The 17,036-nt window shown below is 46.8% G+C and overlaps 1 protein-coding gene across 3 annotated transcripts in view; it reads left to right on the top strand.

The window, feature by feature from the left end:
• Positions 1-17,036, top strand: part of LOC148029627 (zinc finger matrin-type protein) — a 130,293-nt gene that overhangs the window by 32,749 nt on the left and 80,508 nt on the right. The window contains exons 2-5 of one of the 3 annotated variants that reach the window (XM_087685862.1): positions 4,970-5,083; positions 5,209-5,373; positions 5,609-5,688; positions 5,765-5,840. In XM_087685862.1, coding sequence (XP_087541988.1) covers positions 4,970-5,083; positions 5,209-5,373; positions 5,609-5,688; positions 5,765-5,840 — 435 coding nt within the window. Of the gene's footprint in view, positions 1-4,969; positions 5,084-5,163; positions 5,374-5,608; positions 5,689-5,764; positions 5,841-17,036 lie in introns of all 3 variants that reach the window. The other 2 variants (XM_087685861.1, XM_087685863.1) reach the window with 2 other exon arrangements.

The following is a 17,036-nucleotide window of genomic DNA, read 5'->3' as shown; positions in this document are numbered from 1 at the left end:
AGTATATATTTAAGTATCATGGTATGCCAAAATCAATCGTTAGTGATTGAGATCCTCGGATGACCATTTTGTTTTGGAAGGGGTTGTTTGAGAGATACGGGTACCACGCTAAAATCTCATCCAATAAAGTATTTCATGATAATGGGCCCAAGACCCCGAGGAAACAGTGGGACTCAAAGGCAAAAGTTGTAAAAAGTTATGTCACTTAGGTTCTAGGTGAATGTTGGTGTCAGTTTGGCCCTAGGACAATTAATTGGTCTATAAGTGTAAGTGGTGACACTAGGAATTTTGGATTAATTAATTAATTAATGCTTGTCCATGGGTCATTTGAGATTTGGGATCACTTGGGGTTGCAAATGGCCTAGCCAATTAATTTATGGATGGGCATATAGAATTTTGGGCAGGTAAAAAAGGGCTGAATTAATTTTTAGAATTAATTAATTATGAAAATTAATTAAATGGCTGAAAATCATTGGAAAATGGAAAAAGAAGGTTGCTACTTGGTAAAAATTCCCATGCAAGAAGGGAGAAGGCTGTTTGAGCCTCATTCTGTGCATGGAGGCTGAAAGACAAGGCTGCTGATCATTTTCCTTGTTGTGGAGGACCTTCCAGAGGCTGGCGACTGCAGCAAATGGCCCACGAGGAGTAGGTGACATCATTTATTTCATCTAGAGCAGCTGGTGAGAGCACTTTTTGTTAGAGATTGACATTTCTTGGACAGGCTGAGCTGTTTTCTAGCAGCTGCATCAGGCAGTCCACATGGTAGGAGCTGACGTCAGCAGGCGACAGGACACGTGGCAGGCCTACATGGCAGGTCGGGCTGGTCGAACAGTTTTTGTCCAATTGATTGCATTTAATGCAGCTGACCTGCATTATTTGATGTATTATTTGTGGCCTATTTATTGGCCCTAGTTTCCACACTCTTGCTGAGTTGTGCTCTCAGTTTTCAGGCTGCAGGTCTTGAAGACTGCCCTCGGGGTTCATGAAGTGTGAGATCTTCGAGGTGGAGACATACGCAGACATTCTCTCCGCACCCGTGTATATATCTGCATCTTTATACAGCATTCTTCAATGCAAATTTTCTGTGTTTCATTCTCTTTCTCTCTCTCTCTCCTCTCTTTGTTCACTCTATCTTGGTCATACGCTTCCACACTGCTTCACTCTGACGTGGTATTAGAGCATTGAAGAACTGACCAAGGGTTGGATCTACCTAAAGAGGAGATTTCAGCGCAACACAAGGTTGCATTTTCAGCATTCAAAGGCGAGCAGGAGGGTTGTACACTAGAACAAGGTTGAGGCAAGTGTAGGCGTGCGAGAAAGGAGCAGATTTGTTGAAGTTGCTATTGATTTTCGTTGTTAGAGAAGGAAAAAAGGCTGCATTTTGGGCCTTTAAGTGTAGATTTTACCTTTTCATTGTCTCCGACGGGTGAAGACGAAGCGGGACAAGTGGTGAAGAGCCCTAGCAGGCTGCTTTCACACAATTAAAGGGGGCTGTTTTTTTGTGTTTTGTGTAGGCATTGTCGATGAAGATGTCTTCCGAGGTTGAGACAAAGTTTCAGGCGATCATGGACTGGAAAGTGCTCGTGGTACTGGCTCTTCCATCAGATCAAAAGCTCGATGGCGAGAACTACTCCATTTGGTGGGTTATGATGCTTGCCATTTTGGAGTCCTATGATTTGGCAGAGCTTGTTACGGAGACTATTCATCGTCCTCCTTCATGAGACGAGTCTAGAATCTCTTCTAGTGATAGATGGAGTTGGCAAAGGCTCAGGCACATTGGGACAAACTCAATGTTTACATCTGCTCGTTTTTATTTCTCTCATGCACTACAACTGTGATCTCTCATATAAAGCATTTGACGGTGGCTCGGGAGCTATGATTGGAGCTTGATTAGATGTATAATCGCATGACTGTCATGAAACGAGTTTCTTTGGAAGTACAGATGAGGACCATGACTGTTAACTTGTCATCTTCTATGCAGGAGCATATCAACAAGCTGAGGCAGCTTCAGATATTGGTCCAAAATACAGGGAAGGTGATCACTTTTGAGGAAATGGTGATAACTCTTCTTTCACAGTTACCGCCCCGTTTCAGTGGTTTGTATTCCACCTTGATTGCTTCAAGGTGGTTTGGGACTCTTCGGTATGGGAGGAGTTGGTTCCTATAGTCTTTGACCAAGAGGAGTAGTTGAAAGGGACCAATGCTTCTAAATCTAAGGCCTTGGTTGGTTAGTCCTCTCAGAAGAAGGGGAAGGATCAAAACAAGAAGAAGGACGACAAATCAAAGAAGAACAAGGAAAAGGAGTCGATTTGTCACATATGTGGCAAGATAGGTCACTAGAAGAAGGATTGCCTCGACAAGAAGAAGAAGAAATCTTCAAGGAATTCCAAAGCGGTGGCTGCTCCCTTATTAGCTGCTTTCGTCCACTTGGTGGTGGTTGAGGAATTGACCCTCAAGGACTCTTATGCTGTGTTGACGGCCCCATATACTCGTGAGTGGATTGTTGACAATGGTGCCTCACGGCACATGACTCCTTTAGGAGGTATTGCTCATTTGCGGCCTTCGTATGGCCAAATTCTCATTGATAATAGTTCTTCTATCCCTATTCAGGGATGGGGTGACATGTATCTCATTCCAGATGGGTGGAGGTGGTGCCTATATATCCAAGGTGCTTTATGTGCCGGCCTTGGAATACCATTTACTTTCGGTGCACAAGATTTGTGCCCTTTGCCTCTTGGTCGGATTTAATGTGGATTCTTTTCGGATTCTTGATTGTGGATCGAGACAGGTTCTTTCTTTAGGTTATGTGGAGAATGGATTGGAGTCTATAAGTTGTGGTCTTCTTCTGCCTTGACTTCTCTTCTTCTTACCTCTCAAACTCAGTTTGAGCTTTGGCATGCTTGGTTTGGCCACCTCAACTATGATTACCTTCGGAAGGCGTCTAAGGGATAGCTTGTTCGAGGTTTGCTAGATATTGTGGTGAGCCAGCAGCCATGTGTATCCTGCATCCATGGGATGCAAACTCGTGATGCTATTCCTAGCATGGCTTTGAGGTAGTCTTTAGTACCCTTGGAGCTTGTTTCTACTAATCTTTGTGGAGGGATGAGGACAGAGTCCCTTAGAGGGAGCTTGTATTTCATGCTAATTGTGGATGATTACAACAGGATGATATGGGCTTATTTCTTGAAATTGAAGTTGGAGGCTTTCTCCAACTTTATGGATTGGTTGCTCTTTGAGGAGAACCGATCAAGCCGGAAATTGAAGACCATACAAACAGATAAGGGCAGAGAATTTGTTTCTAATGAGCTTTTGCTCATTTTTGTGCATATCATGGTATCCACTAGGAGTTTGCTAATACAAACACCTCTCAAGAGAATGGCATATTGGAGAGGAAGAATTTCAGTGTGATTGAGATGGCCCGTACCATGATGGAGCATCGTCAGACACCTTAGTGTCTCTGGGCCGAGGCTGAGGCTACTGCAGTTCACATTCTTAATCAATCCCCTATTTTTGTTGTTGTTGGTATGACCCGTTATGAGGCGTACTTTGGATCTAAGTTAGGTGTTTCTTATTTCAGGGTTTTCAGGTGTGATGCCTATGTACACATCCTGAAAACACAGCATGACAAATATGAAGCGGCTTCCAAAAGATAGGTGTTTGTGGGCTACAACTCATAGTCTCAAGGTTACCGATTGTATGATCCCGTTAAGCAAGAATGTCTATATGAGCCGTGATGTTCGGTTCGTGGAACTTCCAGCCTTAGAGGGAGGTGAGGAACACCCTGTTCTTGGAGATCCCAGTAATAGTTGGGTGTCAACGGCTATTCCTTTGGAGCCTATGTCTCTTAAGGACTCTTCTTCGGATGAGGAGCTTAGTTCTTAGCCACTAGACTCACCAATTTTGCCCTAGCAGTCGGTGGACCTTCTAAAAACTTCAGTAGATGGAGAGTGACGCGGTGAGATCCGGCCTCCTCCTCGTTGGGCTTGTGACACCCCCTGTGATGCAAGGATTGAGGGGGTCCTTGAGAAGTGGCAATTGCAGGATGGCCCGTGGCGTTCTCGGTAGAACTAGGCATACCATACTGAGCTTGTGTACACTAATTACTGTTTGATGATTCGTGTCATGCAAGATTGGGGGCCAATCTCAGTAAAGGAGGCTTTACAGCATGATCTTTGGTGAAGAGTGATGGAGCAGGAGCTTGAGTCGATTTAGAGGAATGGCACTTGGTACCTTGTGCTGAAGTCTCCTCATAGGAAGATCATTGGAGTCAATATTAATTTTCAGTCTTTAAATACTGAATATTAATCTAATTATTATTTTGGTGTCCTGAAAATAATCTAATTGGCCAATATTTAAATTGGCTAGGCAACTTCCATTCCCGAGTGTCTTTGCACCATCTTTGACCATTAGATTGGCATTAGGTACCATTAAACGCCACTTCTCTAGTGTCACCAACTAATACTTATGGCCAAATGAATGACCTAGGCCAACAATTGCCACTAGATACCACCAAGTACCTGTGCAACATAACTTATAGCAACTTTTGCCTTTGACATCTTGTGATTTCCTTGGGTTCTGGGCTCATAAATTTACTCGATCTTGAGTTGCAGTTCACATGTGCAACATTTACTTTAACCATGTGATTAAAAATTAATTCTCATGTTAAGTGAGGTTTCAAAGATACATGTCCTCATGACAACATTGATACCCCAAATTATGTAAGATGGAATTCCCTCGTGTTTGCAGCCTCTATAGTAGTCTATCTGGTGGAATTGTTTCAAAGGCTTTGCAGAAATCCACAAAGCAGCTGTAGAACTCTTCTTTCTCACTTTCACTTTCTCAATCATACCTCTTAGGATGAAGATGTGGTTAAGTGTGTGCGCGTGCGTCTAGAGAGAGAGAGAGAGAGAGTGTGTGTGTGTGTGTGTGCGTGTGTGTACATTTACTTACTCATGTTGTTTTCTATTAGATTCATGGCATTAGGCTCTACGCATTTCATAAGGTGACGCTTGGTTCTCTTCTATATCGAAATGTGCATCATTTGGAATCTAGAAGTGCAGCCTTGTGCAAAATCATGCACAAAGTGAGTATACAAAGTCTTACAGTTATTGGTAAAACACACAGAAATTGGAGGTTAAGCTCAGCTTTGTTCACTTGTTGCAGAAAAGTGGCAGGAGGAGGAGTTCATGCAGGTCTGAACTTTTGCAGGATGCGCCATTTGCCATTGCCATTGGTGCTTGCATATTCAGCTCTTTGTTAATCGTGAAGGATAGCGGGAAACTGGAGAGAAAGGAGACTTCTATTCTAGGTGCAGATGATGTTCGTAATGGTGCAATGACCATCATCAGCTTTATACCCCTTTTCAATTGGCTGGTACTATTTGCCTTGATCTGGTACCCTTTTTTGTTTGTTGTGTGCTTTACAGTAGTATAGCTTTAGTACCTTTTTGGTCTTTCCTTAGACAAGCATCCTCTGACAGCTTACATACTTCAACTATTTAGACAGGCCATCTCATTGATCCTTCCATGCTGTTCTTGATTGCAAAAACCTCTAGCATGTTTGCCGTGCTTTTTGGTTTTGAAAAGCTGCATGCATGGGCATTTTACAGGGTTGGGTGTTTGTGTGGTTAGATACCAATGATCGACGTTATCTCCTCTATGCAGCTGTTTACCTTGCACCATATTTGAAGTAAGCAAAATGTTCTTAAAGCTTTGCTGGTTGTTCAGTGTACATTTTGAAGCTAATGTGAACATTTTTTTTGCAGGAATGGTTTTTCATTATCTTCAGATGATAATCTGCTGCTTATCATAAGCTATCTAGCATGTATAGCTCACGTGCAGGTGAGTTCTATTTAAAATCTGTCATTTGATTTACCTTGCAAGGTATCTGCACAATTGTGAGCGAGAGTGGTAATGTTATAACTGCATAAGCATTGCCAGGTTGGTTGTGAAACTAATACAGGTTAATCTCCTGCATAACCTCTAGTCAAGAAATTAGAGTAGTTTGGCTTTTTAAGTCAGGGGTGTCTGATGTTTAGCCATGGCCTAAATTCAAGGTACCTGTGATGATTGCAAACAAGTGAAATTCAAGGTATCTGTGATGATTGCAAACAAGTGAAAATCAATTTGTTGCCATTAGCAGTACCATCATTTTGATGAGTAGTATGATTGTGTAATTAAGGTCCTAAAGCTTGTGCTGAATGAAGATAAGCTCCCTGCTAAGAAAACATTTTTAGAGCACAATTCTAGCTGTAGGTTTCCAAGATGATGGAAACAAGTTTCTTGAGGAGAAGTTCGGCATGATGTCATGCTTGACCTCCTTGAAGAAGACTATAAGAGCTGAAATGATCCCAAATGCCTGGAAAACTTGCTTTTCTATTATCCTTGGTACTAATGGCCTTATTGACACTTGCTCTCCACACAATGATTTCTGCCATCTTGCGTGAGTAGAGAGCTTTCTCATTTGATACTCCTAGCCAAAAGAGGACACATTGGTATGGGAACTATGAGCTATCCAATGTCTTCCTTTGCATCAAATTTAGTGCAAGCTATGTATGGTTCAAATTTTGCTAGTTCTTCTTTGGTCTCTCCTTCTAAAAGTGCAAGCTATGGGTGTAACCATGAAGACCAAAATCCATACTAGTATTTAATTGAAAGAAGAGATGGATCTAGAGGCAAAACATCAGTGCATCAAGCTAGATCGCTCCCTACCGACGCGCTGCTTGCCTGCCATCGCGCCCCCCCTCCCTGGCTGCCATTGCGCCTCCCTCCTACCGCCTGGCCGCCATCACGCTCCCCCCCTTGCAGCAGCCATTGCGTGCGTGCCCCCCCCTTTCTTGGCCGCCACTGCGCCTCCTTTCTTCCGCCTGGTCGCTTGGCCCACTGCGCCTCCCTCCTCCTGCTTGGCTGCCATTGCGATTCTCCCTCCTCCCGGTAGCCATTGCGCCTCCCCTTCTTTTCTGCCTGCCACTGCGCCTCCCTCCTCCCGCCTGTTCGCCTTGGTTCCTCCCCTTGCATTGTGCGCCACCATTTTCTTGACCGGCTGCCCCCATGCCCCCCCCCCCCCCCCCCCCCCCGATGAGTAGTATGATTGTGTAATTAAGGTCCTAAAGCTTGTGCTGAATGAAGATAAGCTCCCTGCTAAGAAAACATTTTTAGAGCACAATTCTAGCTGTAGGTATCCAAGATGATGGAAACAAGTTTCTTGAGGAGAAGTTCGGCATGATGTCATGCTTGACCTCCTTGAAGAAGACTATAAGAGCTGAAATGATCCCAAATGCCTGGAAAACTTGCTTTTCTATTATGCTTGGTACTAATGGCCTTATTGACACTTGCTCTCCACACAATGATTTCGGCCATCTTGCGTGAGTAGAGAGCTTTCTCATTTGATACTCCTAGCCAAAAGAGGACACATTGGTATGGGAACTATGAGCTATCCAATGTCTTCCTTTGCATCAAATTTAGTGCAAGTTATGTATGGTTCAAATTTTGCTAGTTCTTCTTTGGTCTCTCCTTCTAAAAGTGCAAGCTATGGGTGTAACCATGAAGACCAAAATCCATACTAGTATTTAATTGAAAGAAGAGATGGATCTAGAGGCAAAACATCAGTGCATCAAGCTAGATCGCTCCCTACCGATGCGCTGCTTGCCTGCCATCGCGCCCCCCCTCCCTGGCTGCCATTGCGCCTCCCTCCTACCGCCTGGCCGCCATCACGCTCCCCCCCTTGCAGCAGCCATTGCGTGCGTGCCCCCCCCTTTCTTGGCCGCCACTGCGCCTCCTTTCTTCCGGCTGGTCGCTGGGCCCACTGCGCCTCCCTCCTCCTGCTTGGCTGCCATTGCGATTCTCCCTCCTCCCGGTAGCCATTGCGCCTCCCTCCTCCCGCCTGTTCGCCTTGGTTCCTCCCCTTGCATTGTGCGCCACCATTTTCTTGACTGGCTGCCCCCATGCCCCCCCCCCCCCGGTTGGCTGCCCCCGCATCCCTTGCCTTGTGGCTCAGCTCGTCAGGCCCCCACCCGTGGGATCAGGCCACCGGTGGAGTCGATTACTTTACCCACCATTGGAAAACAGAAATCCCCCCCTCCCGCGCCTAGTTGCTCCCTCCTTTTGCAGCAACACCCCCCCGCTGGCAACACAACAATGTGATTGGTAGGTTCTCAGCAAGGATGCGCAATGGAAACCTTTGGTCAAATGCCGGTGCATTCTGCGAGTGCCCCCCAGTCAAACACCTTGTGCGTCGTTCTCTCTGAGGAACAGCTCTTAGCCGTCTATGCCATAGAGCTGGAGCTAAAAGAAACAACGATCTTTGGTCAGGTGGTAGGACACTCCCCATCATGGGCCGAGCTTCAGGACTGACTTCACTCCATGCTATGCATCGACACAACGCAGATTGTGGAGGCGGTTCTAATGGGTCAAGGGATCTTCATGGTACGACTCACCTCGGTAGATGCAACCCGTGAGCTACTGGCCAGTTCACCCTATGCTTCCACGAAGGGGGTCATCTACATGGTCCCTTGGTACAGTGGCTTCATAGTGGAGGCATTCACGTTCCACAAGAAGTTCCTTAGACACCCGGTCACCCTACGCTTTCCCGGACTGGCGATTAGAGTATTACCAGTCATTGTGATTGGGTAGCCAGGGCAGTGCTTGCGTTGCTGTGACTTTGGGCATCAGGTAGCAAAGTGCACGTGTTTCGGAGCCAAGGCGGCCTCGCCTACAGGCCCGCTGGTGGATGCGGATGGTTTTACACGGGTCCAAAGACGATAGAGCGAGACGGCAAGGGGGGCTGCAGACAGCCCCTCAGACACAGCCACGGCAACAAGGTGCAGTAGGGGGAGCGTCTCCCCCCTGGCAGAGTACCACGCGCCCCCCCCCTCCCCCCCCCCGCCCAACACACACACACAACCACCAGTTCATTTGCCCATGCTGCCCGTCACATCTTCCTGAGACAGGCACAGCTGCTACCACAGGAGTTTTTTTGCAGCGGGCCGTGGTCCTACTTGAGAGTTGCAGAGCAGGAGAGTTCCCACTACCCCTAGAAGTGGGAATCTTCGTGGTACGCAAATTAAGGAGCGGCAAGGTCCATCTACTAGCACCACTGGATGGACCAAACTACGCTTTCTTCCTTCAAACCTTTCACATAGGAGACTGGACGATGACTTAGATAGAGGAGGAGGCGAAGAGTCAGGTGGCAGACCACATCTCCTAGTGGATGGGAGGTGGAGTGACACTTTTTTCCTAGCAATGGCGAGGTTGCATGATGGATATCAACTGGTGGGCTGGGGCCGAGGCCCCCACATCTGAGCATTATCTTTCGAGCCCCCCCGCAGTGGAGAACTCCGATGGATATGATCGAGTGGTCCCTGGCATAGGCGGCCCGTTTCTAGCAGTGCACAGAGTCCCACCTCTCAGCTTGGCTGATAGATGCTATGGTGGTACCACCAGACGCATCCATCACCCCCATGGTCCGCCCAAGGGCTACCATGGGGGAATGGAGTTCACCGTCCAGGTCGGCAGCGAAGCGGATCCACATGCCTCATAGCTCCTCTTCGTCGTCAACAGCTTCCACATTGAACATATGCTTGTTGCCTTATGAACTTATATCTTGCATCCAGGAATGTGAACAACCTCCACTATAGTGGAACACGTGGTTCCAGGAAGCTGATTGTTCGGCAGGAGTTGCAACTTGCCCTTGCCGGACGGATCGACATCTTATTGTTACAGGAGCACAAGCTCATTCCTGCCCAGGCCCAGCAGGTAGGGAAGGTACTCTCGGGCAATTCACACACTTGGAGCACTCCATCGGTGCCTATGATAGGAGTGGAGTATGCACCTCGATTGGCGCGAGCCTCACCGCCTTTGTACGGAACCATGGGACGATTGTGCCAAGGAGGGTTCTATGGATGAGATTGGATATTGGGGACTCGTGCCGTGGAGTCCTCAATGTCTATGCCCCTATTGAGGTCAGGACACGTAGCAGGTTCTGGGTGGAGATTGCAGCAGGACTTCCAGAGGTGGACTCTTGGATTGTTGAAGGAGATTTCAACAACTTGGAGGCCTTGGAGGACCAACAGGGTAGAGGTAGAAACTACCAAGGCATGGTTGGTGAGGAGCAAGAGGCACGGGAGGTCTTCCTATTGGCAGCAGGAGCACGTGATGCTTGGAGAGACCCAGCTTTCCACAGGAGGGAAAGGTTGTTGGACTTCTCGTAGCGATACAGGTGGCTAGGTGGAGTCTTGTTGGAGTGGTTGGACAGGTTCTATGTGGGAGAGTGGGGATGCTCTCGCGGAGGCCAGATAGGGCAATTGGCTGGCACCACTTCATCCGATCACTGCGCGATCCTCTTGACACTTGATCCCCTAGCATTTTCCCTAGACACATGATCATGTCCGATCCCTGACTCGATCTACAGGAGGAAGGAGATGAAAAGACAAATTGAGTAGATTTGGACCAAGGAGTGGGGTAGTAGGGACCGGATCATAGAGGAGGTTGCAGAGGTCCTAGCCAAATTGAGCAATATCTGCCAGGAGGTAGCCCTACTACAGGCTAGGCAGCAAAGCAGGAAGGAGGAGAGAGCACTCCGGCGGGACCTAGCAGCCACGTAGAGATTACTACAAGAGATACCAGGGGACCCCCTCCTCAACGCACAGGAGATGCGTGCATGAGTAGCCATTGCTGGCCTAGAGGACATGTGCTTGGAGTTCTCATTCCGCACCTTAGCAGCCTTCTAGGCGCAGAAGGGGGACATGATGTGCAGGGAGTTTTTTCAAGTATATCAGCCCCGCACCTTAGTAGAGCAGATACACAGCTTTCAGGATCAGTATGGGAGGATTCGCTCTAGCCCAGACGAGGTGATGGAGATTGCCACCGACTATTACAGATGCCTTTTCCAGCAGGAGACAGCCTCAGCCAGAGGACATCGATGCAGACAGTAGGTCTGGTATCACATCCCGCCCCTAGTCACAGAGGAGATGGGACGCTCCCTCCTAGACCCCTTGACAAAGAAGGAATTAGAGGAGACTTTCCACACACAGGACGGGCAGAAATGCCTGGGAGAGGATGGCCTCTCTAAGGCCTTCTTCACTAGCTACTGGGAGGTAGTAAAGGAACCCTTACTGCTGGCTTTCTAGGAGATTTTCAGCTCAGGATAGATGCGAGGGAGTCTATCGGCAGGCCTTATCAGCCTCCTTCCCAAAGGGGGAGACTGGTTGGAGCTATCCCAGTGGAGACCAATCGCCTTGTTGTCAGTAGCCTATAAGACATTGGCAAAGATGATTGGTAGGTGACTCCGCCCCGTGCTTTCAGACATCATTCATGACACACAGACAGACTTTGTTCAGGATAGGAGCATCATAGACAATGTCTTTACCTTCTTTGAGGCGATAGAGTGGGCCTAGTATAGTGGTCAGGGATTGGTTGTACTACTCCTGGATTTGGAGAAAGCCTATGACAGGGTGGACTGGGAATTCTTGGAGGGCACCATGGTGAGGTTAGGCTTCCCTTAGGCATGGATCCGTGGGGTCTCTGTACTTTACAGATCGGCTACAAGCAGGGTTCTCATAGGTGGCATGCAAGGGGAGGAGTTTTGACTGGAGAGATCGGTACAACAGGGCTGCCCACTGGCCCCGTATTTGTTTCTACTCTTGCAAAGGCGATGTCTCACTTCCTCAGATCACGTGTGAGCAGGTTACGCAGCCTCTGACTTTCGGTGAGAGAGGAGATGGAGTTGTTAGACTCAAAGTATACAAATGATACAACACTTTACATAGAGGACGATGAATTGATGCTTGAGAGAGTGAGACTAGCTCTCGAGGTGTTCTGTACTGCAGCAGGAGCGAAAATTAAATGGCAGAAGTCGGTTGGTTTCCTTACAGACCTGGACTCTAGTACGGAGTGGGGAGTCCACTTGGGATTTAGATGGGTGTGCAGAGGGTAGACCGTCCGTTACCTAGGGTTCAAGGTGGGACTCAACATCACTCCCGTTGAGGAGTTTTTTTCAGTCCTTGACTCTATTCGGAGGAAATTGACCTACTGGAGTACTGCTCACCTTGCCCTAGCGGGCCAAGCTTTGGTGGTCAACGAGGTCCTAGCGATGGCTTGGTACATCGCCTCGTATTGGTGCTTCTCCTTGTCCTATGTGTCGCAGCTTTGCCGCCTAGTGCGGAACTTCCTTTGGGCTAGGTCAGACGGTTCCAAGGATTCTTGGGCCAAGGTGGCGCGGGTGACCATCATCCGACACTGGTCAGAGGGAGGGCTTGGGATCATTGGCCTAGAGTATCAGAGTCTGGTCCTTTTGGGCAAGTTAGTAGTCCGTGGTCTCGTACCAGGAGGGTAGACCTGGAAGGTCCTACTGTAGGAGGGTCTTCGGGAGTGTCGACCGAGGCTTGGCGGGGATCGGAGATTGTCCTTGAGATGGATCTTCACAACGGCCCCCCTAGATTCCCCTTCCTGTGCAGCTTACTTTGTGTGTAGCAAGGCCTCTGTAAGGCCCTAATTCAAAGCCACCTAGGCTACCAGGAGGAGATAGACCGCCAACCGGTGATCTGGAACCCCCAGGTCAGAGATCAAGAGGGGATACAGATTGGCGAACGCAGGAGGTGTTGCAGCGGGTATCAAGTTGCCAGAGAGGAGTTGAGTTGAGGAGAAGGGAGATTGACGCAGCAATAGCTCAGGAGTGGCTTGGCCCCCCGATACGAGAGCCTGTAGAGCTCGAGGAGATATGGGCCGCTAAGTTTTCACCGACAAGTATCCCCCTACAGGTGGTAGGTAGAGTGGGCGGCGCCCCACATGACACTTTCTTCACCGTGTAGGAGGGGGGGCGTCTAGCCCTTGACTGAGGGCAGCAGGATGAGGGGATAGCTGTTCTGGGAGTGGCACCTCTGGATTTGGGAGGGCAAGCCACTTGATGAGTTGGAGTGGGATCCAGGATTGTGGCTATGGCTGGTCATTGTGGTCGCTCCAAGAAGCCACCGAGGTTCCTGGACTACACAGCCAGGATTGACAGACACATACTGATGCAGGAGGACAGGCATTGGGCGTCGTCGCGTAGCAGGTATTGGGCGGAGCACAACATCACGGATGCTTTCCGACGGACTTTTTGGCGCTGCTTATGGGACAACTGGAGGCCGAGGAGGGTATCATATTTTTTATGGCTAGTGGCACATGAAGGCTTGGCAGTGGGGAGTTGATTAGCCCAGATGTAGAAGGATGGAGAGTATAAATGCTGCACATAGCAATTTTTGGAAACTCCAAAGGAGTGCCTTTGGTTGTGTGAGGTGGTGCAGCTTGTGTGGAGAGGAGCATGTCGCATCCTCCGCCGTATAGCACCCAGCCTTGGATGTATCTCATGGGGAGCTTTCTGTTGGCAGGTAGTCAGCTAGGGCCGTCACCTCTGTACGAGGCTGGGATGCAGGACACGATATTCCTTATTGAGGTTGGGTCGTGCGCAGTGGTTGGCTTGGAGGCTCTACCCATCGGCGAGGTACTGGAGCCCATAGCAGACCGCTTTGAGGTATGGGAGATCGTAGGAAGTCTCACCGGATGGCATATCTAGAAGGCGCAGTGCCATGAGGTTTTGGCGTAGAGAGACTTTTTGTACATGCGACTTTAGCAGAACTCTGGACCTCCATCATCCACTCCCTTCGTGGCCGATCGTACCAGGTGCAGGGCGAGTCTCGAGCTCGTCAGGAGCTCTGTTTTCATTTTATGCGCACTTGAGGTGGCTAGGACCTGTTTTTCGTGATGCAAGCAGGCAACCCCAGATGGGGATACAGCCCCCCCTCCATAGCTTCTTGCACCCATACCCCCTAGACCGGCCTAAGAGGCCTATATATTTGAGATATCAGTGACTCTGCATTAGCTCTAGTTAGTCTGTTGAGCACGAGCACTTCTTTGTATTCAGGGTTTTTTCTGAAGTAATATACTTAGCCACACTTTATTTGCAAAAAAAAAGAGAGGTAAAACATCAAGTAATATCTCTCTTTCACATGCTTACTTTGAAGATTTGCTTTTGGTGCATCAGCCATGGCCCATGGATTCACAAAACCCATCCTTCCCACCCTTTACACACCTTATACCTACTTCCATTTTTCCATTCATACACACATAGAGAAGAGACAAGTGTCAAGACATTTCAGCACAAAAAAGGAGGCCATAGAGAAGAGAGAAGTGTCACGACAGTTGTCACATGCTTCCAGGTACCCCACCACTTGTCACACCTCATGACATGTAGTTGGACACTTTTCTTGTGCCCTCAAGTCCTTAAGGGAAGATCTTAGTTATAATCAAATCGAGAGTAAGGAGAAGTATTTTTTACTCACAAAATCATGTGAAGTTGTATATGAACGCATGCATTACCTACTATGAAATAAAAACAACTGATTTTTTCATAAGATAAGAGTAGAAATAGGGAAAAATCAGTCTTCCTCCATTGTTGATCAACATACATCAATATGGCTTGCTCTTTTGAAATGGAAGATGAGGTTGAGAAGGAGGTGTTGTAATGAATTCACAAGTCTTCTTACTTGTAAAATGGCAATGAAAGAAGAGGTAATATGGAGGTATTCAATGATGATGAAGTGCAAGATTATGGAGGGAGATGGATAGGACCAATTTTAGGCTATCTATAATTGTTGTACAAGAGTTTACAACCAAGAAAATTGATGTAGAAAGCAAACTCTCTTTATAAGAGAAAGGGGAGAGTTAGTGCAAGGTTAGCAAAAATATATTTTTTAGGGGGAGGGAAGCGAGGGGGAAACACACATCTTGCGTCCTCAATCTTGTCTCTGTTACCTTTATGTGTCCATGGCTCTAATTTTCTGAATAATTGCCACATTCAACTTTAAGTAAATTTTCTTTCTCCATTTCTTGAAATGTCGAGTCTAAAAAACAAGCAAATATTATAATTGTCCAAACTACTTTCAGGAGGCGTAGTGGAACAAGTGAAAGGCATTCTACTTCAAGACAAAGAAAGAGATTGCATCAAAGCCCATCCTCTTTTTCAAAATCAAACAATGCTTTTTCTAATATATCCTCATCAAGTGACAAAGAGTCACACCGTTCTTGTGGAAGACCTTGTGATCAACAAAAGTGTCGAGATTCTTCACCTTTGTCTCTATCTTCATCCCCATCAACCACCTCTCATCTTCAATCTCAAGATTTGGGCATGTACGAATGCATAAGAAGAAGAAAACCACATCATTCTCTCAACTTGAAAAGAAGATTATATTTAGTATGTATGGTGGTTTATGGAATCCTGATCTTCTTCTTAAGTTTATTCATCAATTTCAAATATTTTATGGTCATGATAAGTATAAAGAATAAGAAGATTAAGTTTGCAGCTCTATATTTGATCGACCTAGCCCACACTTGGTGTATGGAGTTAAAATACAATCATGCTGTCCCAAAATCCCGGTAGTCCTTTGTTCACATGATACAAGGCTAGTTTCTTCTTGTTGTCACTATAATGTGAAATGAACTTATTGCTTTAATTAAACTTCACGAAGATTTTTAATTAAAATGAACTTTAATGGACGGAGGAAGTGAGGTGAAGGGTCGCAGGGGAGGTGGATATTGAAGGCACTGTTAAGGCTATTAATAGCATATTTAAATGTGGTGGCTTACTGCTGCCACATGGCCTCCTTCCTCCTCCCATGCATGCAAGCAATGGCAAGAGAGGACCTAAATCCAATGTTGGTGCTGAACAACCACAAAAGTAGGGAGAAATGGAGGTAGTATGGAGCTTGTACTATCTTGCTGCTGCACAAAATGATTGTAATGTAACCACTTGAAAGCGATGGCAGCAAGCAGGAGTTGGCTGAGAGTTGGAGGAGGGTGAGCCGATGCAAGCATAAACGCAGGAGCATAAATGCAGTTGGAGGAGGGTGAGCCGATGCAGGGTGGTCCGCAGGAGCATAAACGCAAGCAGCACAGTAGCAATTTGGGTGATAGACTGATTATGTTAGTAGTGCAGCAAATGCATTGTTGAGCTAAAAATTCATTAGCTCTATGAAAACAGCTCCAAAACTCAATCAATTAATGAGTTAAACCTTGTATTAAAAGGAAATGTATTCGTAGAGAGTGTTTGTGTCCCATAAGCACAAACTCTGTAAACGCCCTGAACAACGTAGTATGCTTAACAATTATGATATTCGCTTGTTTTCGAGATTTAATATAAAAGAGAATGAACACTTAAAGTTGAAAATGAAAATTACTCATAAAATTACAGCCATGAAAATGTAAAAGTAATGGAGACAAGATTGAGGGTTGAAGATGGGCAACCCCCCCCGAAGGAATGTATTTCTGCTCAACCCAAGTCCCTTAGGGAAGAGCTCAGTTACAATCAACCTGAGAGTGAGGAGAAGTAATTCTCACTCTCACAAGATCATGCAAAGATGTACAAACACACATGCATTATCTATTATGCAACTGATTTCTTTACAGTATGAGAGAAGAAAGAGGGGAAATCAGCCTTTCTCCATCGTTGAACAGTAGTACATGGATAGGGCTTGCTTCTTGTTGCTAAAATGGAAGAAAGAGCTTGAGAAGGATGTCAGATGGGAAAGGATCGAGGTGCAGCTGAAGTGCAGTAGACAGTGTGAGAGTGAGAGACAGAGTTGAGCACGACACCCAATGCAATAGTACTGAATAGTGTGTTAACTGAAAGTACAAATGATAACCCTTATACCTTAGAGTTATAAGGGGCTGTTCACACCCGAACACAGTAAGTGCCCGTAAGTGTGCACCACAAGCACATACAAAATAGTACACATAATCTGGGGGAAAAAACCTCTCCTACCGAGAGTAAAAAGTGCCCCAGTGTCCTAGTGATCACCCGCACACTCCCATATGAGCGTAGGCGTAAGTAAGGCGTGTGAGATACCCAACAAACCCCCCTGGAGTGAAGAGTGATCAAGTGTACAAGGATCATCCGCCACCAAAGGGCGTCAAATTCAAAGCATCGCGAAATGCTTCAAATTTGTCTCGTGGAAGAGCTTTGGTGAAGATGTCTGCCACATTGCTGGTGGTAGGACAGTAGACAAG

This window comes from Lygodium microphyllum, chromosome 10 (assembly GCF_053477565.2).
Source record: "Lygodium microphyllum isolate KBCC chromosome 10, Lygodium_microphyllum_v1.1.10, whole genome shotgun sequence".
Classification (NCBI taxonomy): Eukaryota; Viridiplantae; Streptophyta; class Polypodiopsida; order Schizaeales; family Lygodiaceae; genus Lygodium; species Lygodium microphyllum.
The sequence above is the reverse complement of the archived record's forward strand: the minus strand, read 5'-3'. Positions and strand labels throughout refer to the sequence as shown.